Source organism: Poromitra crassiceps, assembly GCF_964638095.1.
Source record: "Poromitra crassiceps genome assembly, contig: HAP1_SCAFFOLD_320, whole genome shotgun sequence".
NCBI classification, from domain to species: domain Eukaryota; kingdom Metazoa; phylum Chordata; class Actinopteri; order Beryciformes; family Melamphaidae; genus Poromitra; species Poromitra crassiceps.
Genome location: NW_028152082.1, coordinates 161,051 through 185,152, shown reverse-complemented (window position 1 = coordinate 185,152; position 24,102 = coordinate 161,051). Strand labels below are relative to the sequence as shown.

Below are 24,102 nucleotides of genomic sequence, written 5' to 3'. Positions count from 1 at the left end.
GTGTACAAGGAGCTGGCCAAAGAATACAACAACTTCAAGCTCCAGGAGATGTATGCTGTGGCATCAAGCCTGCTGATCTTCGTGGCCTTTGCGGCCCTTCGCCAGCGGTCACAGCACCTGGTCTACTTCAACACCGGGGTCAAGCTTGGGTCCGCGAGCAATGAGGTCCTGTTGGAGGTGGCGCAGGGCCGCCCCTTAAAGGTCGCTGTGAGAGCCGGCAGGGAGCAGTTCGCCAGACCCCGCGATCTGGTCGGTGGGGACCCGACCTTGTCCCTGACCAGGTACCGGTTCACGCCCGACCTGATCTACATGGCGGGAGGAGACGCGGATGCGAGCGGTCTGTCGGACGTCTTGCTGATGAGCAAGCAACAACTGAAGACGATCGATCGATTCCGGACTATCACCGTGACGCCGGTCGGTGACGCCGGCCACGGGCATCCCGAGACAATTGAAGTAGCCGTGCGGACGGCCATGCACGAGTATACAATGTTTGAGCTCAGCGAGGAGGCGCAGGGTGAGATGTACATCTCCATGTGCCCTACCCTTCTGAGCCGCACGATGCTCAAGCGGAAGTACGCAGAGGCCGTCGGGCTCAACAACTTGGAGGCAACGCTGGAGGCCATCTGCAGACTCTCGGGCAGAAAGCACAGCGAGTCCGCGACAGTGAAAACGGGGACAGTGACCCTGTCCGGGTCTCAGAGAGACATCGACAAATTCATCCGCCAGACCGTCCTGGACCCAGCCTCGGTCGGCGCTCTGTGGTGGGGTAGCTCACCGGCATAGGAAGCGTACACCTGACGATACCGGGGGAGGCTTGCGGCTCTACGCCGCTCATACTCGGCTCTGTCCTGTGTGACTGTACTCTATGACCGGTAGTAATAAACAATGAACCTGAAAACAACCACCTGTGTGTCCGTGTGCGTGTTTGTGTTTGTTCTAATGGGGTTGGGGGGCACAGACAGATAGACAGAGGTAAACGCAATTCCCACAGAGAGGCAATCTTTATTATAAAGGTTATAAGGATTGGGAAAGCAGAAATTATATACACAGGAGGGTACATCAAAAACTCTAGGAGCATGCCAGGAGGCTGAACTTGTCCCGACTCCTGTGAAGGAGTCGGTCCTGGTGCAGGAGTCGGACCCAGTCCGACTCGGCAACCGTCATCTTAGCCAGTTGGCCCCATCCTCTGTGGTCGAGCAGCTGTTGGCTTGTCATCCTCTGCGTGGGGTCGGGCTGCAGCAGGGCAAAGACGACGTCCTTGATGACCGGGTCCTTCATTACGGTGGGTATCACCTTGTGTGGGGCTAAGACCGAGTCCTTGTGGCCCGGCAGGTCTACCACCTTGCGCACTATTTCGAACATCGCTAGCTCTGCGTCTTCGTTGTTTGAGTTGTTTGTGTTTCTTGGCCTGAAGATCTCCCGGCCCTCGACAGCATCGGCTATCATCGTGCCCAGGCTCCAGTTGTCTATGGCCACCGTGTAGGTCAGGCAGTATCTCCGGAGCTCGGGGGCTCTGTAGTTTAGTGTGACAAGCCCGCCGGTCATGTTGTGGTCGGCCAGCCTGGAAATGCCGAAATCTGATATCTTGACCGTCAGGTCGGTTTCGACGAGCAAATTGCTTGGCGTCAAGTCCCTGTGGATAATACCCAACTTGTGCACGTGAGCCAGACCGCAGGCCACGTCGCGGGAGAACTTGGCTACGAAGCTCTTCGGCACCCTGTTGTCTGTGCGTTGTACTATCATATCACGGATAGTCACCGGCACGTAGTCCATAGTGAAAGCAGACCGCTTGCCGCCGAGGTCCGGGACGCCGGCGACCATGAACGCTTCGTGAAAAGCCATGATGTTGGGGTGGGGGCACACCTTTGAAAGGCAGCACAACTCTCTGGCGAAGTTCAGGTTGAAGGGGGGGGCGGCCGTGTCGAAGGCACTGGAGGTGACGTCGATATAAGTGCACACCTTCAGGGCACGCACCCTTTGCAAGCGACCCTTCTCCACCACCTTGAACACCTTGCCGTAAGTGCCCTCGCCCACCAGGGCGATCTCCTTGTACACGTCAGGAACATTCACCTCCTTGTAATCCATGGCGTAGACCTCAAGAGCTATGCCTCAAGCTCGACACAACCCCAGGGCAGGCACCGATAGAATACATAAAGACACTGGGAAAACGCAGCTCCCTTTTATATCCATTCCCGGCCTTTGTTGTAGGCTGGACCACTGCAATTCGTCAGTGGACGACAGCGTACGGACGTCGACGGGGTGGCACCGCTGCAACAGCTTAAGATGTGTCGCTGTTTGCATTTCGTGTAGATGTTGTACTGTCGTCTGTTTTTCATTTCAATGTTGTGTAAAGTGCTGAACTCAATAAAACACACAAAGACACAGGAGGTCACGTTTGTCATCTGTTTATTCTTCCCCCCCATACAGGCTGGACAGGAACATTGCACTCATGAGGGAGGGTGTGTGTGTGTGCACAAACTCAAGCATACTCTGATAATTCTTGTAGAATAGTGTCATTTTTATTTTTATTTTTATTCTCACAATCGCCACAAACCTCCCGACCGTCACAACGGTCCCAGGCTCAGACGCTGTGGTGTGAACGGAGCTGTATGTTGGGGGCCTTAGTGACAATTTCGTCGTGGCTGTGGCACAAGAGAAGCAGGGCGGAGAGCACGTCATCGCGGGTATACTCGCCGCCGACGGACCTCTTGCCGCCGGTGACGACGGTGCAGCCTCCCCCCTTGTCCGACTCCTTCACGGTGACGAGGGTCATCTCGTCCCTCAGCTTCGCCAGCAGCTCCTTGCCGTGCTCAACGTGCTTGGTGTCAGCCAGCGTCCTCTTGGCCAGCGTCAGCTGGTCGGGCGCCTCGAGCAAGTTGCCCAACAGCCTGTTGGATGTGTTGAGGCCCCGGCTCGAGTTGCGGTACATGTGCACGTCCATGTGCATGTTGGACGTGGCGGCGCCGGCGCCGCAAGGGCGGCCCACGGTGGCCGCGAGACGGACGGCCTTGCTCGTGGCCTCCGCGAGCACGGCCCAGCCGAGGGACATGATCGTGTCGCAGTACCACAGCTTGTCCTTTCGGATGTAGTCGACGCATGCGAGCACCATGTCCACCTTGCCCCTTTTGCTCACGTGCTTACCCAGCATGAACCTGTCGTGCCCGGCCGACCACTTGGCATAGAAGCAAAGACGCAGCCCGGAGCCGTTCAACGCAGTCTGCACGAGGCCCTTCACGTCCTCCAGCGCGTTAACGTAGGTGTTCTGCTCGAAGATCATGATCAGTGGCACCTTCTTCCACTGCACGACCGGCATCAAGACCTGCAGGAGCTTTGCGTGGGCGGTCAGCAGCGAGGCGTACACATGGTTCACTTGGTCGAGGTCCCTGATCTGTAACTCGTCCAGGCTCACGAGCTGGGGAGAGAAAAGAAGACGGAACACGGTGAATGAGGATCGAGCTTGCGCCGGGTCGAACCTTCGTCCATCCGCCCCATCCCCCTCCCTCTCCAGGTCGCTTAAGTTATCGAGTATCGACGCGCGGGCCACAGACATGGCCTGCGCCGAGTGCGTCCGTGCGGCGCTGCACGTGCAGCGACTCGCCGAGACGCCCTGGACTGTGCTCCTGTCTGCGTTCGAGTTCATGATAGCCTACAGCTCCTTCCGGAGGCACTTCAACTTCTACTCAAAAATGGACCAGAACCAGATGATGAAGATGTACAGCACGATTGCGCGCTCGTCGCCAGCTAGGGTGCTGCAGGCCCATATGCTTGCCAAGACCTACTCCCTGCAGCCACCGACCGAGGCCCCAGCGGAGCTGCTGCAGGCGGTGTCGCTGATACTGGACGGCAGCATCTCGCAGCAGGAGGTGTCGCTGATATTGGACTGCGGCGTCTCGCAGCAGCATGTCGCCCGCTACATCCAGGCCCGTCAGCCGAACCGCTGGGCTCTGACAGCCCTGGCGGCCCTGGCCTCGGCCGAGGTGGTGCGCGCAGGCCCCCTCAAGTACCTGGCCCCGCTCAAGGCTTTGCCGCACGCTTCCAGCCACATGGTGCTCATCGTCTCCATGGCCATGACGGCCTGGCTCCGGGAGCTTTCCGATGTCAGCTGCGACTGCGGGTTCTGGGGCCAGGCATGCGCCATGCTGTCATCCGTCGCCCCGGACCTGGAGAGCACGCTGGTCATCCAGCACGAGGCCACCACATGCAGCTACATATGTGCGCTGCTCGGCATCTCCCCACCGCTCGAGTGCGACGAGGTCGCTGCTGAGGCGAGCGTCCGGGACCCAGTGGACTACAGGAACCTGTTTCGAGACCTGCTGATAGACAACATGTCATCCCAGCCATAGAAGCCCCGGCCATCCCCAAACCTACACAAACTCACCACAAGCCTGCCGTCAGCCAGCTCGACGGCTGAGCATAGGCCGGCGCCTGACCTGGATCCTCCGCCGAACGTTGGGTCGAAGCACATGTAGGCCGCGGTGACCGATGCGGCGCACATGTCGGCCGTGGACACGTTGTTGTGCATGAACCTGCTTATGACCGCCCGCTCGAACGGCGTGGAGATGTCGGTCTTCAGGTCCGTAGACAGCCCGTCGCCGCTGCCAGTGACTTCGTTTTCGAAGCCTCTGGGCGACACCATGTTCATCAGCTGCTTGAGGTGGTTGTCGACCGAGATGTGCTGCGGGCAGTAGACGCGCAGGCAGCAACACGTCAGGCCCGGTGTCTTGGCATGGAACCGGCACTTGAAACTCTGCGACACGACGTGGTAGGCCTGCTCGCCATTGTCGTCGCGGATATCCGCCACCTTGTTGATCCATGATGAGCTCCCGACGTGGCTGGTGATGTGCACCGACTTTCGTCCCCGGAACGCTATGTTGGGCAGCACGGCCAGGAGAACCTTCATGTTGACGAAGCCCACTTCGTCGACCAGCGTCAGGTCCGGGCTCTGCCCGCGGCTCGCCTGTGAGAGTGAGAGGAGACAGCGGTTAGAGAGAGTGAGAGAGGTGACGCTCGGATGGGGAGCCTCTGTCTCTATATCAGCAAGCTCAATGACATGTCAGAAGCAGATCCAGCGGCAGCAGAGCAGCAGCGACATAGAGAAGCGGCGGCGGCGGAGAGGTAGAGAGAGCAGCAGCGACAGAGAGAAGCGGCGGCGCAGTAGGGAGCGCGGATCGGACGATGCAGGCAAGGAGAGCACGCTGTCACGACGAGTCTCGTGCCTTTCCCCGCAACATACATTACCACAAAGATTTCTTGGACGGGCCCGGATGGGTAAACTTGTGCCTGAAGGCCAAGTGCACCTTTGTACACCACGGCGACGCGTACGTGTGCCAGGAGCACTACTCCCTGCACCGGTGCTCGCCGAGCTCGTGCAGGATGACGGCCTTGATGGCCTCCGAGCCGTTAGGTTCCGACGGCTGCCCGGTTATGGCCCTCCTGACGTTCCAAAAGCCAGAGGCTGAGTTCCGCGGGCCCGACTACGTTTCCGGCAAGCTGGGCGCCGAGCCGGGCTACAGCTGCCGGGAGGACATGGGCCTCGGCGACCGCAAGAGGACAGCCTCGGTCGAGGTCCTGGCCGAGACCAGGGAAAAGCTGCTCAAGGCCAGCGTGCCCATCCTGGTCGCGCTCTACTCGACGCTCGTCACGAGCAAATTCAAAGAGCACTACGCGGCCAGCCACAACAAGACGTCGGGGAGGGATCACTCGTGGATCTCCTTCGTATCCAAGAGGAACAAGGCAATGGTCCTCCAGGGCTACGCCACATGCCCCCAGAAGCCGACCCTCAGAGCTGCTGTGAGGGACGCGACACTCCGTGCACTCACAGGCTTCGCACACATCTTCAGAGCCCCCGTGGCATCGCGCTTCGTAAATAGTTTCATATTAAGTTATGGCGCGACGCAGGCCAAGCGCAAGCCCTGCCCCGACCTGGTCACGATGGTCGTGATGCTGGCCCTCTGCCTCCACCCCTACATCAAGCACAGGCCCAGATATAAGAGTTTGGCGCAAAAGAACCTAGCGATACTCTTCTTCGACAAGGACCTCGCACCGCACAAGCACTGGTCCAACCTGTCCAAGCTCATCTGCCGCGCCGCCGAGGAGATCGTATCCCTCTTCCATAAGGCCGAGGGCGGCAGCGGGTTCGTGCTGCCAGCGGTCGTCACCGCCAGTGTGGACGACATGCTCAAGAAGCACGAGCAGGACCCGCGGCTCCGGCCCTCGACGGAGGCCCAGTCGACGAGGAAGCTGGTGGCCTGCCACGGTGATGCCGCGGGCTTCAGCGAGCGGCTCGGGTCACGGAGGCCAAGCAAGGTGATGAAGACGGAGGAAGTCGGAACGGTCGGAGGCACTTCGCCCTCCGGCTCACAGTCCCGCGATGGAACCCAGTCACTGTAACCAAGTCGTTCTCCGGTCGAGACACTGCCGCGGGTGGGAGACATGACATACGCGGCCGTCAAAGCGAGCCGGCTGCCCGACTACTTCCGCATCACCGACGAGCACTTTGCGAAGCCTGAGGAGGAGGAGGAGGAGGACCTCTGCGTGTCTAGCGATGATGACCCGTTCGGAGAGCTCGGCTGCAACGCAACTCGGGGCGGCGAGGGCTGCAGGACAGACGATTGCGGACCCTTGGCGATGGCTCGTTGTCCAGTAGCCAGCGGTTCGACCTGGGTTTCGTCGAAGACGACTTACACGGCTGGATAAAGCCCGGCACTGTGCCTCTCCGGCTCGGGGGTGGTCCTGGGGTGGTGTTCGAGGTCTGAGGCACACAGGAGTTTGTCAGTATCACCGAGCTCGCTGTCTCCGGTCGGCTGTATTGTGCTTTTGATATATTTTGCAATAAAGAGGAAAACACAACTTTGACTTTGTCGATTGTAGTTTATTATTGTTATTCATCACAGGTAGAATGAACTCACTTACACACAGATGTAGAGCTCACTAGAGGAATGTTGCGTTCCTTGATTGTGCTCTAAGCTCAGGGGAGGCTGGGGTACAATCTGGTACAATGCATCTCTTCCCCTATGGAGATTCATGTTTTTTTGAGGGGGGTTGTGTCTGTGTAACATATATATATATATATATATTTGCAATAAAGAGGAAAACACAACTTTGACTGTCGATTGTAGTTTATTATTTTTATTCATCTGATATACAAGTCGTGTTGAATTGATCTCAACCCACACAGAGTACTGCACACACACACATTACTTTGCCAGCCCTTGACACATCAAGCAACTGTCGCAAGTCAAGTCCATCAGGCGTTCTCGTATCTCAACGTTGACAATGTTGCAGACCGGGCACTGGCCGGCAAACAGCTCTCGCACGGCGGCCAGGTCGCTAAAATCTGTCCCCGTCCGCTTCAGTAATTCAGCCAGGCCCTTTGCAGGCAAAGCCCTGCCGCAGAGTACCCAATTAGCCCCTCGGCAGGCCGTGTCTACGGCGATCTCGGAAGCCACTATGGCACACTTCCAAGCAGGGATGAGGCCGACCCCCATGTGCAGCTGTACCGTGAGCAGGATGGACCAGGCTCTCCTGATCACCAGCTTGCTGAAATTGACCAGGTCCAGCTCATCGTCCTCGCAGCATGCCACGTGCGTGCGTGCCAGCCAGAGGATGAGGTAGTAGCACACTAGGTCGACGATGGTGTCGGGATATGGGCTCCGGAGGTTGGTAACTCGGAGCGTGAGGGCCGTTTCAGTTTCGCAGACCGTGTCGACCGAGACCACCTGGTCATGATGGAGTCGACACGAGGTTTTGTTCGATGCCCTGGTTGGCCAAAACAGGGCTGACTGTATCAATTCATTACATTTCTCCATAGGGACCGGCATGCCGGTGTAGTCCTTGAATGCCATGAGCAGCGAGGCAACCTTGACCGCGATGAACTTCTCGTTCTGCCCGCTCAGGATCGAGTCTATGGCGGCCTTGTCAAAGTGGTAGTTCCTGTCCATGAAGTTGACGAGCTTAAATGCTCTCTTGCGGCTATAACCTTTGCCAAGTATGTCCATGAACCAGGCCACAGTGCTCAGTCGACAGTCTGCGAGCTGCTGGAGCCGCTCAGGTGCCACGCCTGACAGGTCGGGATGCTGTAGCGACATCTCGTACTCCAGGTTGGGGCGTAGGGCCTTCAAGACGCTGGCGATGGTCTGGCGGCTGCTGCCGTACTGAATGATGTCCAGGCTGCGCTCGGACCAGTCCTCGTTCTCCTCCATGATCAATGTCAAGGGCTTATGGCTACACTTCCTCTCTCTCCTTCGGCTACACTCCCTCCGTTTGAGCTTAATTCGGCTCCGCTGACTACCTGTCTTCCAGAGAAGAGTTCTCCTGCTAATACCAGACATCTGGAAAGGAGCTGCACTAGATATGCCACTAGAATATGCCCTGGAACACTGGAAGCGCTCTTATATGCATGCTTACCCTGCCCCTGATAAGGCCTCATCAGAACTTTGATTTTAATGTTGCTCGAGTCAAGTCACAAGGACACCAGAGTGTTGCACAAAGTGTATCATTGTATTGGGTAATCGAGGTCTACACAGAGACAGGGGGTGGGGGTAAGACACAGACAGGTCAGGCTTCCTCCACGGATCACTTCAGGCGGGCAGGGGGGTGAGGGCGCTCGATCGCCTTGCAGCTGTCGAGGCAGCAGCTCACAGAACAGCCATACCCGTCAGGCGGGTTGCTCAAGGGCTTCATACCCGCCCAAGGCAAGGTGTCGCCCAGGAGGTTGCTGATGCAGTCCTTCATCTTCATGAGCTCGCTGTACTCTTTGTCTGTCATCTGGGTGGTGATGGCGTCAATGACCCGTTGAGCCAGGCAGTTATTGGGTGCTTTAAACTTAGCCACATTGAACATTCTCAGCCAGCTGCCGATATTGTCATGCGGTGCCCTCTCGAAGATGCACGCCAGGCCGTCGACGATGCACTCGACCAGAACCCGGAAGGGGAGTTTGGTCCCTTTGGCGTGGTGCTCCAAGTGATGGTTGTTTGCGCGGTAGTGCTCAGGGAAGCCCATCTCTGCCAGGTGTTGGCTCAAGTACTCAACATCCTTATCGTCCTTCAGGCATGGGTTTTTGTCAGCGTCAGCCGAGTTCCCTTTGATGTTAGCCCTCTCCATGAAGATGGCCATGATGCCCGAGTAGGCAGAAGCCTCTACTGGCCCTGTCTTGCTCAGGTCGTGGGTCAGCAGATTGCGATAGTAGTGGCGGTCGCTTAAGAGGTCGACCGACCCTCTTTCGTATGCCTTGACATACTTGCCGACGAGGGTCCCGATCACGGCCACGTACATTTTGTGCGTCATCAGGGAACAAAGGTGCTGGCGTATCGGGAGCCCGTCGACCAGCGCATCCTCGCAATCAGCGTTCCACTTCTGGTTCAGGGCAGCCCTGGTGAGAACGTCCGCCAGGATCGTGGTCTGGTGCTTGGTCTCGATGCCAGGCTTCTGAGGTATTTTCTCACATAGCCTTTTGGCCTGGGCGGGCTTGTAGGTGTGACCTTCTATTGCGAGGGGGTCCTTATTTCGCTGAGTCTTGCGTGAAGTCATGGTGCTGCGGAGGGCAAGACGCTCAGCTGTGGCGCACTGAGCTAAGCCCGGCGTGTCTGAACACACATTAGTATGACAATAGCCACTAGGATCCCCAAGCCAACGGCCAGCACTATCCACCCAGAGACAGCCGAGCAGCGGTGCACCACGTACTCCTCGTTCTTGCTGCCGACGCGAGCGTGGAGCTGGCACTCGTACCGTTCCGTTTTGCTGTCGGAGCACGGGTCCTCCGCGACACTCAGGGCGAAGTTTGGGCCGGCGGTGAACACCGTCGACACGTTTGGGCTGCGACGTGCGCCTCCGTTAACCAAATCCATCCTGAGCAGGTACATCTTGCGACCGTCTCTCACACGGTACCAAGTCAGGAACCTGAAAGAGCTCACGTCGCTCGCCGGGCACTTGAGCTCGAACGTAGGGAGCGAAGAGGCCGTCGGAGTACCGGCCGTATGACCTTGCGTAGTCCGGGGTTTGGCGGAGCTGGAGGTAACCGTCGCATTCGCTATCGTCTCTGTCGTGTTTCTCCAGGTTGTATTGAGGGAGCTCGGGGTCGGGACAGACAGTGCTGCGGCACCTCGGAAGAGGCACAGGATCAGGTAGAGCTCGATTACCATGGTCGTTGGTGTGGCGTGGGCGACTGGGAACCACAAGTGTCTCCGAACAATGCTAATACCCACAGGTCTGGTCCGTGTTTTCATGCCGGTCACAATGGCCGCCGTCTCTTGCGAATCGACAGCTGCGGGCCGTGGACGGACCTGAGTGAGACTATCGCCCATATAGCGCCCAAGCACGAGACCAGGGAAAGCGCCAGGGCGCCGATGCTCATCGAGCTGCTGCGGCCCAGCAGGATCTCGCACGTCTGCTTGGAGATGCTACCACCGTCCTTCTCGTTGTCCCTTGCTATCGAGACCATGAGCTTCTCTGCCTTATTCTCCAGCTGTAGCAGCCTGTCGCGTGTACCCGCGCCACGGCTGAGCAGCTTCGAAGCGCGGCCGGCCTGCTTGACGGCCAGCTCCACAGCCTCGGCCAACTCAGGGCCCGAAAGCGAAGTAGGCCTGCGCACGCGACGCGGCCTGAGGCCTCTCACCGGCCTGCGCAGCATGCTCGGCTGCGACCTGAGCTCGTAGTTCCCGGAGTCGGGGTCGTAGCACAGAGGCCCGAAGCAGCGCTCGCCGCACACCACGGGGCACTCGAGGCCCAGCCACAGGTCCTCGTCGGGCTCGCAGCCCTCTGCAGTGGCGTCGGCCTGAACAGGTGCGTTGCATAAGCCCCGTGCGTCGCACCGGGGCTCAGCGTAGTCGGCCTCACCGTCCGTGACCATGGCCCTCTCGAGCCAGCAGGTCCTGTTGCTGGCCCAGATGTCGGTGAACGGCATGTACCAGCGCGACAGCTTGGTGAGCCTGAACCGGGAGCGTCGCACCACGATCACGATGCCCTGGTAGCCGGTGTGGAGCACGTTGAGGAGCGGCGTGTCGGTGAAGGGCTCCGTGTCGCCGTGTAGGCCCGCCTGGCAACCTGTCATGTCGGAGATGACCAGGCCCTGGGAGCAGGTCGCCAGTGTGTGCTGGGCCCCGTGCAGCACGGCCGTAGCCAGGGAGAGTCTCGCCGCCTCCTGGAGCGCCTGACTCCTCCAGGCCTCGATCCGGTAGTGTAGGCCGTTAGCCTTGCGGTGGGCGGAATCTGAGGGGAAGCCAACTGCCTGGCTGCCGGCGAAGTCCACCGTCATGTTCGCAATCATCTGCCGGTAGGGCATCAGCACGTCAACGGTGCCGGCTGGGTGCCGTTTGGCACGCAGTAGGTCGCGGAGTGCCGTCACGTCGCTCTCTAAGGTGTCGTAGCCCTCGTGCAGGTGAGTGTCGGGCAGGGCCTCCATGTCGCTGACGCTGGCCTCCAGCTTGGCCACGGCCCTGTCGAACACTGCCTTGGTACGCCGGAGGATCGCGTCCGTCTCCCTCCATTTGCCTGTATAGCAGAGTGAGTCGCATACTTGACTCTCGGGCACGCCCTTGCACATGCTGGCCGAGCACTCCTCGTGGGGCCCGAACGTCACCTTCCTCCACACAGAGCCCAGCGAGAACACATAGACGACAAGCTCTGACGACGTACGGATCTTCCACCTCCCTGCCGGCAGGATCACTCTGTAGTCACGCGGCGGCTCGGCGGACGGAGGGCTCAAGCCCGACGGCTCGGTTGCAGACAGCACTGCTGCAGCGATGCAGAGGATGAGCAGCAGACCGGGTGGGGAGCCGGGGCGATAGATCATTTGAATTTGTTGTATCCCACCGCTTTGTATCGGTTCCTGTGCACGAAGTACAGCATGAAGGCGGCGGCGGAGTTGATTAATACAGTCATGATGACGGCCGCGATGCAGACACCGCGGACTCTGGCGGCCAAGGTCTCCATGGCGAGTGTTGTCAGGTCGCGGGCTCTCTCGGCGCTTCTGACCGACTCGATCAGCTCCTGCTCAAGGCTGACGATCTCGGAGGCGACCAAGTCCAGGCACCGATCGACACGGACAAAGGCCCGATCCGAGACACGCGTGGGGGTGCCTGGTGCCTCTGCACAGTGCATCTCGACCAGGGAGTTGAGGACGTCTCCAGTGGCCCTTTGCGCGTCCATCGCCAGCTGCCGGATGCGGGCCGCGGCAGGATCGTCGCCGTCGTCGGTGAAGAATGGCTGATGCATGCACGGCAGTCTGGGCTCGACTGAGCCGAGGGTAAAGGTCTTTAAGTTGCACGGCACCCTGATGCGGCGGGCGCCGTGGTACACCTCGAAGGTGACGGTGACATTGCCGTTCGACGCCTCTAGGGCGACTGGGACTCCGAGCCCTCCCTGGGGCCAGGATTCTGCGTAGTCGGCCAGGGCCGAGCACACCGGAGAGCCCTTGAGGCAGGCGTCGGCCTGCGATAGCAGGACATGGCGCTCGAGCGTCTCGGCCACCTGACCGAGGCCGGCGCTCCAGTCGTTGTGCGAGGACACGGGCGGGACGCCTTGGGGGTCGTCGATGCCCTGCAGCTCGGGCCCTGTGAGGTCCGACACCCAGCCGTAGAGGGTGGCGGGCCGTGTCGGGTGTTCGAAGGTGAGTGTCGTAGTGTGCTTGGCGCGGCTCACGTAGCTGTAGCAGACGCTGCCGACTTCGACCTCGCCGGGCCACAGCCTGGCATCATCCGTTCCCAGCACGGTGTTCAGTGCGGGGAACCGGAGGCTCCTTCGGGAGCCCTTGACCTGCGGTACGAACACCGAGATGCTCTGGCCGTCGCGGCTCACAAACACCAGGGGTCTGTCGTAACGCGTTGCGCACTCGCAGGGCGCCGAGCCCACCGTGTGGAGGGGCACGGTGCACACGCCGTAAGGGATCTCGTGCACGACATCTACGGGCTCCGAGACGGCGTTGTCTGCGTACGTCTGTTCGGTGCCCAAGTTCATGTCAGACGCTAAGCCCAGGCGGATCTTGAGCTGGATGCCGGTGACGAGGACGAAGCCCTTCGTCCTGCGTCCGCCGCCCGCGTGCTGGAAGAATATGCCAGCGTTGAGCCTGTAGACAGAGTCGACTTTGGTGAACGGGTAGAGCGCCTCGCCGTCGGCCGAGGTCTCGGTGTAGACGTAGTGGAGCCTGCGATGGCGAGCCTGGTCCAGGACGGTGTCCGACACGATCTTGAACGTCGACTCGCCGGCCGAGCCCGACATGCCGTACGTGTGGTCGAGGTAGCCCAGAGAGTAGCGTCGAACTCCCCACTTGGACATGTCCTGGACGATGAGGTCCAGCTCGGTGTGGGTGTAGACCCGGTCGCCGGGCTCAGACGGTCCATGCCTGTTGAAGACCTCGATCGAGGAGCAGTTGTCCTGACGGTAGCGGCCCGTGGGCATCGTCACTACGATGCCCGCGCGGTTGTTGCTCCGCCGGCACATCTCCTCGAAGAGGATCGCGCCGGTCCGCTCCGGGTAGCGATCGTCCGACGAGACCATGAGTGACAGGCCCACCTTCAAGCCCAGCGTCCAGCGACCCGGCTCGATCCCGCTGCAGCCGGGCGGCAGTGTGATGTCCGGGGCGAAGACGCCCACGGTGTTGATGTCGAGGAATAGACCGTGGTCGGCCACCACCGTGCTCAGCTGTTCCAGCGAGAGCTCACTCCTGGCGCTCTCGCTCATCACGTCATGGCTGTCGTTGCGCGTGAGTGCTAAGTCGTAGCTGCTGAGCATGACCTCGGCCAGGTCGCGGGCCTGCACGGCCGGTATGATCTCCAGCTCCGAGCCGTACATGGACTGCAGCGCTGCAAAGTCCTCCATCGACACCGCTTCGATGGCCACCTCGACCACGGCCACGGCGAAATGCGAGTTGTCGCCGTTGCCCTGATGGCTCAGCTGTAGCATCCAGTCGAAGACCGAGGCGATCTGCCCCTGCGTAGGCCCGGCGTCAAAGCTGATTTTAATTCCGAGCCGGGCCGGCCACTTCTGCTCTATTACGGTGGCTATGGTGCTCATAGCGTCCGCGGAGATGTACAGGGCGCCAGGGGAGCGTTCGGGCTGCGAACGCTTCCCTGACACACGACGGAGAGAGTCCTTTGCGACGGCCCCTGTCTCGTCGGTGAAGACGCGCACCTCGATGAGGGCCGTGTCGCAGTGCTGCACGTCAAAAGGTGCCGCGGGGCTTGTCCGCGGGGGGCCGTCAGGCATGCTGAACACGTACTCGGTGATCAGGCAGAAGCGCTCGGTGCTCGGCGAGGTGGAACCGTACAGGCTCCTGCCGGCTCGCATGGCAGCAGGATCGGGGGTTTCTCGGGACACCGTCAGAGTCCAGCCGGGCTGGGGGGTCAGGAAGTTGGCCTCGCTCAGGCAAGCCGGCGAGCAGGGCCCCAGTGGGCTGATGTAGTCGGCGATGGCCTGGGCGCAGTCGCACTGGGCGCTCTTTTTGGGCTTCCACTGGCAGTTGACATCGATCGTCCTGGACAGGACCCATCGCTCCGCGGAGGTTTGGCTTCCAAGCAGGACGCTCACGTTGAAGCTGCGGTATCTGAAGCAGGTGAAGTCCCTGATCCTCAGCGAGAGGTTGAGCAGGTTGTGAACGTAGCCTTGGTGCACCGCGAACCACCACCCATCGGTCAGGGAGTGTATGGAACCGGCCGTGGGCCGGAGGACGTTCCGGTTGGCTTTGATCAGGGTAACTTTGGCACCATCGGAGCCTGTCGCAGTCCACGCCAGGATCCTGCCCACGCCGTCGTTCAGCAGGCCCGCCAGCCCAATCAAGTAGGCCGGCACGACGAGTATCTTAGTGTCACGGGTCCACCACGGACTCGGCAGGTCTACCGTGATACCGAACATGGGCTCGGGGTGCCTGAGCACAGGCTCGATCACGTTACGATACAAGTCGGTGGCAGAGGCCGACAATTTCAACCCGCTCAGGCTGATGTACAGCTGTTGAGCGCTGCGAAATACCTGCTCGTAGCTGTGCCGAAACAGGCTCGGCATGCCCTGGGAATCACACAGTTTCGTCACGGCCGCCTCGGGTAGGGCTCGCAGCCACCGGCGGGCTAGGTCGTCCATGACGAGCATCTCATCGCTGTCCGGCATTGGCGCGATGACGCTTGAGTCGGTAGTGTGCGGCTCCCGGGGCGAGCCGCACACTGTGTCGTGCCACCTATTGCCCAGGATCATCACCGCCTGGCTGCCAGAGCAGTTCTTGTGCAGCTCACAGATCTCTCGGTTGTTGCGGGTCGCGACGTGGTAGCCACTGGGGCAGACGTCGTGGCAGGTGCCGTAGTGTCCGGTGCGGCTCCCTCTGGGCTGACCCAGAGGGCAACGGTACCTACACTTGTGCACGCCGCCCTGCCACGAGTACAAGTAGCTGGCCCCACCGCATACGCGGGCGGCCAGTTGAACCAGGCCTTCGCACACCGTGTCGTGCAGCTCATTGCCCGGGATCACCACAACCTGGCCAACAGAGCACTTCTTGTGCGGCTCACAGATCTTTCGGTTGTTGCGGGTGGCGATGTGGTAGCCACTGGAGCAGTAGAAGAGGCAGACGCCTTGGTGGATTGAATGCAATGTAGCGAGCAGCACTGGCACCAGCAGTCGTGCGAGGCCCATGCTGTTCACTCAAGTGCACCAAGGTGTTAACGTCCGTCCCGTGCCCCGACACTGTTAATTCAGAACGCTTGAAAACTCTGATGACCAACGACCCCGATGGACGACGGAGTAGCCGAGGCGGCAGAGCGGATCGGGACGGACGACGACCCCGAGGCGCCCGTGCCGGTCGGCCTCGTCGGCGGCGTGGCCGACAGAGCACTCCTTTTGCGGCTAACAGACCTCTGGGCTGTCGCGGGTGGCGGCGGCACGAGTATGTCCGCCGGGGCAGACGTAAAAGCAGACGCCCTGGTATGTGTCGGCCAGGCCGCCGAAGAGGCCGACCGGCACGGGCACCTCGGGGTCGTCGTCCGTCCCGATCCGCTCTGCCGCCTCGCCTACCCCAAGGCGCCCGTGCTGTTCAGCCTCTTCGACGGCACAGGCAGCATCTGCAAGCCCTTCCTGGCTGACGGCTGGACGGTCAGGAGGCTTGATATCGACGGGAAGCACGGCGCCGACATAGTCGAGAACATCCTAGACTGGAACCCCGAGGTGTCGTGGTCGGGTCGCTGGCCGGACTTTATCTTCGCCGGGCCCGAGTGCAAGAACTACAGCATCGCCAGGACCACAGCCAAGGCGCCGAGGGACCTGAAGTACGCCGACTCGCTGGTGGACAAGACGCTTGATATTATACACTTCTTCCACGACAGGAACCCTAGGCTCCTGTTCGGTTTTGAGAACCCCGCAACAAGCTTTGTGTGGAGCCGATGGGTCTCGGCCCGACTGTACGCCGACGTCTCCAACCACTTCCTTACTCTGTTATCCCAGTCCGCCGCTGCTCAGGCTGCCAAGTCACTGAAAAGGAAGACAGCTAGGGACGGAGTGGACGACGACGGCCCTGCCGGCAAGAAGATCAAGCAGGACCAAGACAGTGACGACGAGCACCCGGGCGAGAAGATCGAGGAAGAAGACGGGGTCGTGAGCCCCACTGACTCCAAGGAGGACGAGACCGAGTATAGCTCTGCGTATCACGGGCCTCCTGAGGCGAAGGTGGATATCAAAGTCGATATCAAGACCAAGAAGGCTGAGAAGCTCCTGGCAAGCTATGCGCCTCCCCAGGCAATGGTCCGCATCAAGGCGGAGAAGGCTGAGAAGCCTGTGAGCTCGGAGTGTCCAGAGACCAAGACAGAGGAGAAGATCGGAATCTGCGCAACTGGCACCGAGGCGCCTGAGAAGGCTAGGAAGGACGAGCGCGATAGGAGACGACGCGCGCGCAAGGCGTCGCAGGCTGACGAGAACGTGGTCGTGCTCGACTACTGCCAGTACGGTGCCCCGTACAGAAAGCGGACGAGGATCATGACTAATTGCCCATTTGAGGGGCTGCTGTGCAACCGCTTGACATGCGAGTCGGTGAAGAACGGCAGGCACCTCAAGACGGCCCAGCGGGGCTCTGGCAAGTGTGCCAATGGGCAGAGGATGAAGGACGACGCCGTCTCCCTCGACACGCTCTATGCTTACCCGGACCGGCTAGTTCGTGCCATCTTCGAACGCGTCAGGGCCAGAATGGCTGAGCCCAGGGAAACAAAGAGGCTAGGGGCTCGCTCCCTCCAGCCCTCCATGCCAATTTTAACTCACTAGCATGTTGAGGTATCCTAGCAGGCATAAAATCCGTCATCAAGATTCAAGATTTTTATTGTCACTCCGTAGTACAAGTATCACGTGTGAAATTCTTGTAGAAACTTTGTGAGGGGGAGGCGGGAGCACCGATATATTAGGGCAAAGCAGAGAGGGTCTCAGTTCAGAAGGAGACGGAGGCATCATCTAGGCCTACTTTAGTTTATCGTTGGTCGCTTGCACACTCTGGTCCTGGCTCACTGTTTTCATTGTTGCTGTGGCACGAGAGCAGGAGCGAGCCCATACTTCTGCGCTGTCTTCACCCACGGCTGGACGTCGCAGGACGACACCTACAAGATGGCCGGCCCGGTGGCGGAGGACGCAATGCTTGCCGTCCTGTTGTTCGTCGGATGTCAGTATAAGCCGGGAGAAGGAGATGGGATTCGTGTATACGATCCCCGCGCCGACCTCTGGTTTTATTTACCAAACGGTGAACTTGGGCCTGAGCAATGTTCCAGCGTCGCCGCTTTCCTAAATGACGCGGTGTACTGTGTTGGCGGCTACACGATAGATGAGACAGGTTTGTCCCGCACTCTCAGCAGCGTGTGGAAGTTTGACCTCCTTACCCGTTCTTGGCACGATGCGGCAGCCATGCATCATCCTCGCGATGGGCACAGCGTGGCAGTACTGAATGGCAGTATCTATGCCATGGGAGGCTACGGGTACGACAGACGCTTCACGCACGACAGTGTCGAACGCTATGATCCTCAGACCGACAAGTGGACTCTGCTCCAACCTATGAACGGGAACAGATCGGACGCCAGCGCCACAGTACTGAACAACAAAGTGTACATCTGCGGTGGTGTAGGTTGGATACCTCCACTACATAATAGTAAGCCGAAGCCTGAGCACCTGGCCACAGCCGAGTGCTACGACCCAGACACCGACCGGTGGACAAAGATCGCCAGCATGAGCAGCGAGCGTGCCGAATTGGGCATCATTGCCTACAGACAGCGCGTCTATGCCGTGGGCGGCAAGACGCGCAGATCTGGAACACTGCGCAGCGCAGAGGCCTACGACCCGCTAACCGGCGCGTGGAGCGCCGTGCCCAAGATGCGGGATTCACGCAGCGGCTTCGGCATAGGGGTGGTGGACGACCAGTTGTTCGTATGCGGAGGAGAATGCCCCAACAGCTCCAACGTGGAGCGCTACGACGGGAGCACCAAACAGTGGCACCAAGCCTGCGGGATGGGGGCCATAAGCATAGATATCAGCTGCTGCGTGTGTCCGGAGCATGCTCTACGAATGGACCCTTGTCTAAAGCTTCTCTCTCATAACCATAGATTGTTATAGTCCATTTCCTGACTTTTATCTCTCTGGCTCTATCCTTAGTGCCTGCAGTGAGATTAAATATGTGGGCCACATCATCTCGAATGACCTCTCTGATGACAAGGATATATTTAGACAGCGTCGGATGCTGTATGCACGAGGAAACATGCTGTGTAGAAAATTTAGCATGTGCTCAGTACCGGTGAAGATCTCACTTTTTAAATCCTTCTGTACACCCCTGTACACCGCCCACCTGTGGTGCCGCTACAAGCAGGCCAGTATCAGACGATTGACAGTGGCATACAATGACTGTATGAGGCTGCTTCTGAGAGCTCCAAGAAGCTCCAGTGCAAGCCAAATGTTTGTCAGTGTTGGGGTTCCCACCTGCTCTGCTGTGCTACGCAATCTTATGTATAAATTCATGTGTAGGGTATCTGAGTCAGTAAATGACATCATTAATGTCATCACTAACACGATACGTAGTTCTGTCAGGTTCTCCTCCAGACTGTGGAACCATTGGCGAACTTGTCTGTATGTTCGAAACTGAATATGGTGGAACTCTTTTTATTGTATATTTCTTTCTATATTATTATTCTTTTTATCTATTGTGTTGTTGTTCTGTACTGTGATATGGATTCCCCTGAGTCTGCAATAAAGAATCAATCAATCAATCAATCAATCAATCATAGGTCCCGCACAGAATCGTGGAGTAACGAGTCTGTTTAAATAAATAATTGCAAGTACGTTACGTTGCTGATGAAGTAATTCGTTACAGTACTCGTTACCGCAAAAAGTAACTTAGTTACTGTAACGCTTTACTTTAATAACGCATTAGTCCCAACACTGTCTATTGCTGACAAAAATGTGTTAATGTAATGTGGAAACTGACTCAAATTCGAAAGAGAAACTTGCCTGTAAGCAAAACCTGCCGGGTGATATCCGGCTATAAACAATGGTCTACAAAAATTATCAGAGTATGTGTTTTTATTTCATTCTTCACAACATTTCAGGTTATGACAGAAGCTTTAGACAGGTTATGACAGAGAAGCTTTAGACGAGGGTCCATTCATAGAGCAAGCTTACACACACAGCAGCTGATATCAAAGCTTAGGACCCCCATCCCGCAGGCTTCGTGCCACTCTCTGGTGCTCCCGTCGTAGCGCTCCACCTTGGTGATGTTGGGGCATTCTCCTCCGCATACGAACAACTGGTCGTCCACCACCTCGATGCCGAAGCCGCTGCGTGAATCCCGCATCTTGGGCACGTCGCTCCAAGTGCCGGTTAGCGGGTCGTAGGCCTCTGCGCTGCGCAGACTTCCAGCCGAATTGTAGCCGCCCACTGCATAGACGCGCTGTCTGTAGGCGATGACGCCCAAGCCGGCACGCTTGACGCTCATGCAGGCGATCTCCGTCCACCGGTCGGTGTCTGGGTCGTAGCACTCGGCTGTGGCCAGGTGCTCAGGCTTCGGCTTACTATTATGTAGTGGAGGTATCCAACCTACACCACCGCAGATGTACACTTTGTTGTTCAGTACTGTGGCGCTGGCGTTCCACCTTTTCCCGTTCATAGGTGAGAGCAGAGTCCACTTGTCGGTCTGAGGATCAAATCGTTCGACACTGTCGTGCCTGAAGCGTCGATTGAAGGAATTGTTCTCCCAGCCTCCCATGGCATAGATACTGCCATTCAGTACTGCCACGCTGTGCCCATCGCGAGGATGATGCATGGCTGCCACATCGTACCAAGAACGGGTAAGGAGGTTGAACTTCCGCACGCTGCTGACAGTGCGGTACCAACCACTCTCATCTTTCGTGTAGCCGCCAACACAGTAGACCGCGTCATTTAGGAAGGCGGCAGCGGTGACACATTGCTCAGGCCCAAGTTCACCGTTTGGTAAATCAAACCAGAGGTCGGCGCGGGGATCGTATACCCGAATCCTATCTCTTTCTCCTGGCTTAAACTGTCGTCCGACGAACAACAGGACGGCACGCCGATATCGCATCCTCCGACACGGTGCCGGACATCTACGTAGATGTCGTCCTGCGACGTCCAGCCGTGGGTGAAGACAGCGCGAAAGTATGGGCTTGCTCCTGCTCTCGCGCCACAGCAACAATGAAAACAATGAGCCAGGACCAAACTGTTGAAGCGACCAACGTTAAACTAAAGTAGGCCTAGATGATGCCTCCGTCTCCTTCTGAACTGAGACCCTGTCTGCTCTGCCCTAATATAGCGGTGCTCCCGCCTCCCGCTGACAAAGATTCTACCCTGTGCCAAAATCCTCTCCCCCGACGAAACATAATTCAGATATATGGTGTTTAGGTCACATTTTTATATAATGCTTCCAGGAAACCTCGGTCTCTTGTGTGTGCTGCATTAACAATATGGGTTCGGTGGGCAACTGACCAATGACAAAAATAAAAACAATGTTCTCTAAGAATGATGAGAGTATGCGTTTTTATTTCATTTTTCACAACATTTCACAGGTTATGACAGAGAAGCTTTAGACCAGGCGGTACATTCGTAGAGCAAGCTCCGGACACACACAGCTGCTGATGTCAAAGGCTCGGACCCCCATCCCGCAGGCTTCGTGCCACTTTTTGGTGCTCCCATCGTAGCGCTCCACCTTAGAGCCATCGCCGAGTGATCCTCCGCATACGAACAACTGGTCGCCCACCACCTCGATGCCGAAGCTGCTGCGTGGACGCCGCATGTCGGGCACGGCGCTCCACTTGTCGGTTAGCGGGTCGTAGGCCTCGGCGCTGCGCATTTTGATTTTGGCACTGCCGCCGCCCACTGCGTAGACGCCCTGTCTGTAGGCGATGACGCCCAAGTGGGCACGCGCGCTGCTCATGCTGGCGATCTTCGTCCACCGGTCGGTGTCTGGGTCGTAGCACTCGGCCGTGTCCAGGTACTCCCATGTCCCATCATCTAATACACCACCGCAGATGTACACTTTGTTGTTCAGTACTGTGGCGCTGGCGTCCGTCCTTTTCCCGTTCATAGGTGAGAGCAGAGTCCACTTGTCGGTCTGAGGATCATAGCGTTCCACACTGTCGTGCGTGAAGCATCTCTCATACTCGTAGCCTCCCATGGCATAGATACTGCCATCCAGTACTGCCACGCTGTGATTACAGCGAGGATGATGCATGGCTGCCAGATCGCACCAAGTAGACGTATGGAAGTCGTACCTCTGCACTCTGCTGATGCTGCGGTAGTTTTGATCCTCATCGACCGTGTAACCGCCAACACAGTAGACCGCGTCATTTAGGAAAGCGGCGACGCTGGAATATTGATGAGGCCCGAGTTTACCGTTTGGTAAATCAAACCAGAGCTCGGTGCGGGGATCGTATACCCGAATCCTATCTCCTTCATCCAGATCTTTGTGAGAGTCTCCTCCGACGGCCAACAGGACGGCATGCGGCTCCTTCACGTTGTCCTTCACGTTGTCCTCGGTGACCGGGACGGAGCCTGCGTTGGCGTAGTCTAGGAGGGGACGCATCACGTCCTCCGACACGGTGCCGGACATCTACGTAGATGTCGTCCTGCGACGTCCAGCCGTGGGTGAAGACAGCGCGGAAGTATGGGCTCGCTCCTGCTCTCGCGCCACAGCAACAATGAAAACAATGAGCCAGGACCAAACTGTTGAAGCGACCAACGATAAACTAAAGTAGGCCTAGATGATGCCTCCGTCTCCTTCTGAACTGAGACCCTCTCTGCTCTGCCCTAATATAGCGGTGCTCCCGCCTCCCCCTGAGAAAGATTCTACCCTGTGCCTCTGACAAAAATGGTGTAGATTGTTATGTACAGAGTATGCTGTGTGGGCTGGTGCCATACCGGTCGAGTTCGTGCTCGAGCTGCAGTTCGAGTGCCCTTCTCGCACGAGCGGTCGAGGTCGTGATCGAGCTGCAGCTGGCCTGCCTTTCTCGCATGAGCGGTCAAGTTCGTGCTGCAGCTCGAGTGCCGGTCTCGCACAAGCGGTGGAGCTTGTGCTCGAGTGCAGGTCCCGTTCTCGCATGAGTGGTCGAGTTCGTGCTCGAGCTGCAGCTCGAGCGATGTTCTCGCATGAGCCGTCGAGCTGGTGCTGGAGCTGGAGCTCGAGTGCCCGTCTTGCATGAGCGGTCGAGCTTGTGTTCACGCACGAGCCGTCGAGCGCGTGCTCAAGCTGCAGCGCGAGTGCCGTTGTCGCACGACCGGTCGAGCTGGAGCGCGAGTTCTGTTCTCGCATGTGCGTACTTGCATGAGCGGTCCATCTGGTCCTCGAGTTAGAGACACGGACACCGAGAACTTGCGAACGGTCCCGGGCACGCAAGAGTGTGCTGGTGCCGTTCTCGCATGCAGGGGGGGGGGGACTGTTTTTGAAAACCTAGTGGGCCAGGCAAGCGACGAGAGCAATTGAGGAGGTGGAGACAAGTGTGCCAAGGGTGCAAGGTGTTTGAGGACTGAGGCGCACAGGAGTTTGTCAGTATCACCGAGCTCGCTGTCTCCGGGCGGCTGTATTGTGCTTTTGATATATTTTGCAATAAAGAGGAAAACACAACTTTGACTTTGTCGATTGTAGTTTATTATTGTTATTCATCACAGGTAGAATGAACTCACTTACACACAGATGTAGGGATCACTAGAGGAATGTTGCGTTCCTCGACTGTGCTCGTAAGCTCAGGGGAGGCTGGGGTACAATCTGGTACATTGCATCTCTTCCCCTATGGAGATTAATGTCTTTTGGAGGGGGGTTGTGTCTGTGCGTGTGTGTGTGTGTGTGTGTGTGTGTAACATATTCATATATTATATATATATATATATATATTTACCAACCCATTCAGTCCAATGAGGGCTCGGCACTAGGAAGGGGGCGGGGGACAAGGGGCTTCTGCTGCAGATAGTCTTGTAAGAGTAACACCCCCCTGCCCGAAGTATCACTTTCTGTCTTTTCCCTTCTGGTGTGAGGCCCTGCAGAAGTAAGAGTTTCCCATCAGAGGAGATTGTGTCCAAAGTCCGAGGTTTCTGTGCTAGTCAAGAGTGTCTGGTCCTCAGAGTATCGAGCAGGAGCTTGCTCTAGCAATGGACCCCTTGTACATGTACAACCTGGTCTAAAGCTTCTCTGTCATAACCCGTGAAATGTAGAATAAAATAAAAACGCATATTCTTATCATTCTTGTAGAATTTTTTGTCATTGGAACCCCGGTGGTCGCAATGCCGCCTTCGGTCTATTGGCGGGTCAGAGTGGACGGCACGGAATTCGACGTCCGCAAGGCCGTCCTCTGCGGCTGCAGCCGATACTTCCGCGCTGTCTTCACCCACGGCTGGACGTCGCAGGACGACGTCTACGAGATGGACGGCCCCGTGTCGGCGAACGCGATGCGTCTCCTCCTAGACTCCGCCGACGCAGGCTCCGTCCCGGTGACCGAGAACAATGCGGAGGAGCTGTTGATATCGGCGGACTACCTCGGCTTCGCCGGGGTCAAACGCTCCTGCTGCGAGTTCCTGGAGGCGCGGCTCCACCCGGTGAACTGCGTCGGCATCTTTACCTTGGCAGACCTATACAACTGTCCGGACCTGAGGAACGAGGCCTTTCTCTTC

General features: G+C 58.1%; 1 protein-coding gene across 1 annotated transcript; it reads right to left on the bottom strand.

Annotated features, from left to right (window-relative positions):
- Positions 1 to 1,068: 1,068 nt before the first annotated feature.
- Positions 1,069 to 2,085, bottom strand: LOC310771053 (uncharacterized protein; the record flags this gene model as incomplete). The annotated part of the gene is made up of 1 exon (XM_083663733.1): positions 1,069 to 2,085. One exon carries the CDS (start codon positions 2,083 to 2,085, stop codon positions 1,069 to 1,071), a length of 1,017 nt encoding a protein of 338 aa, XP_083519859.1.
- Between the last annotated feature and the right edge of the window lie 22,017 nt (positions 2,086 to 24,102).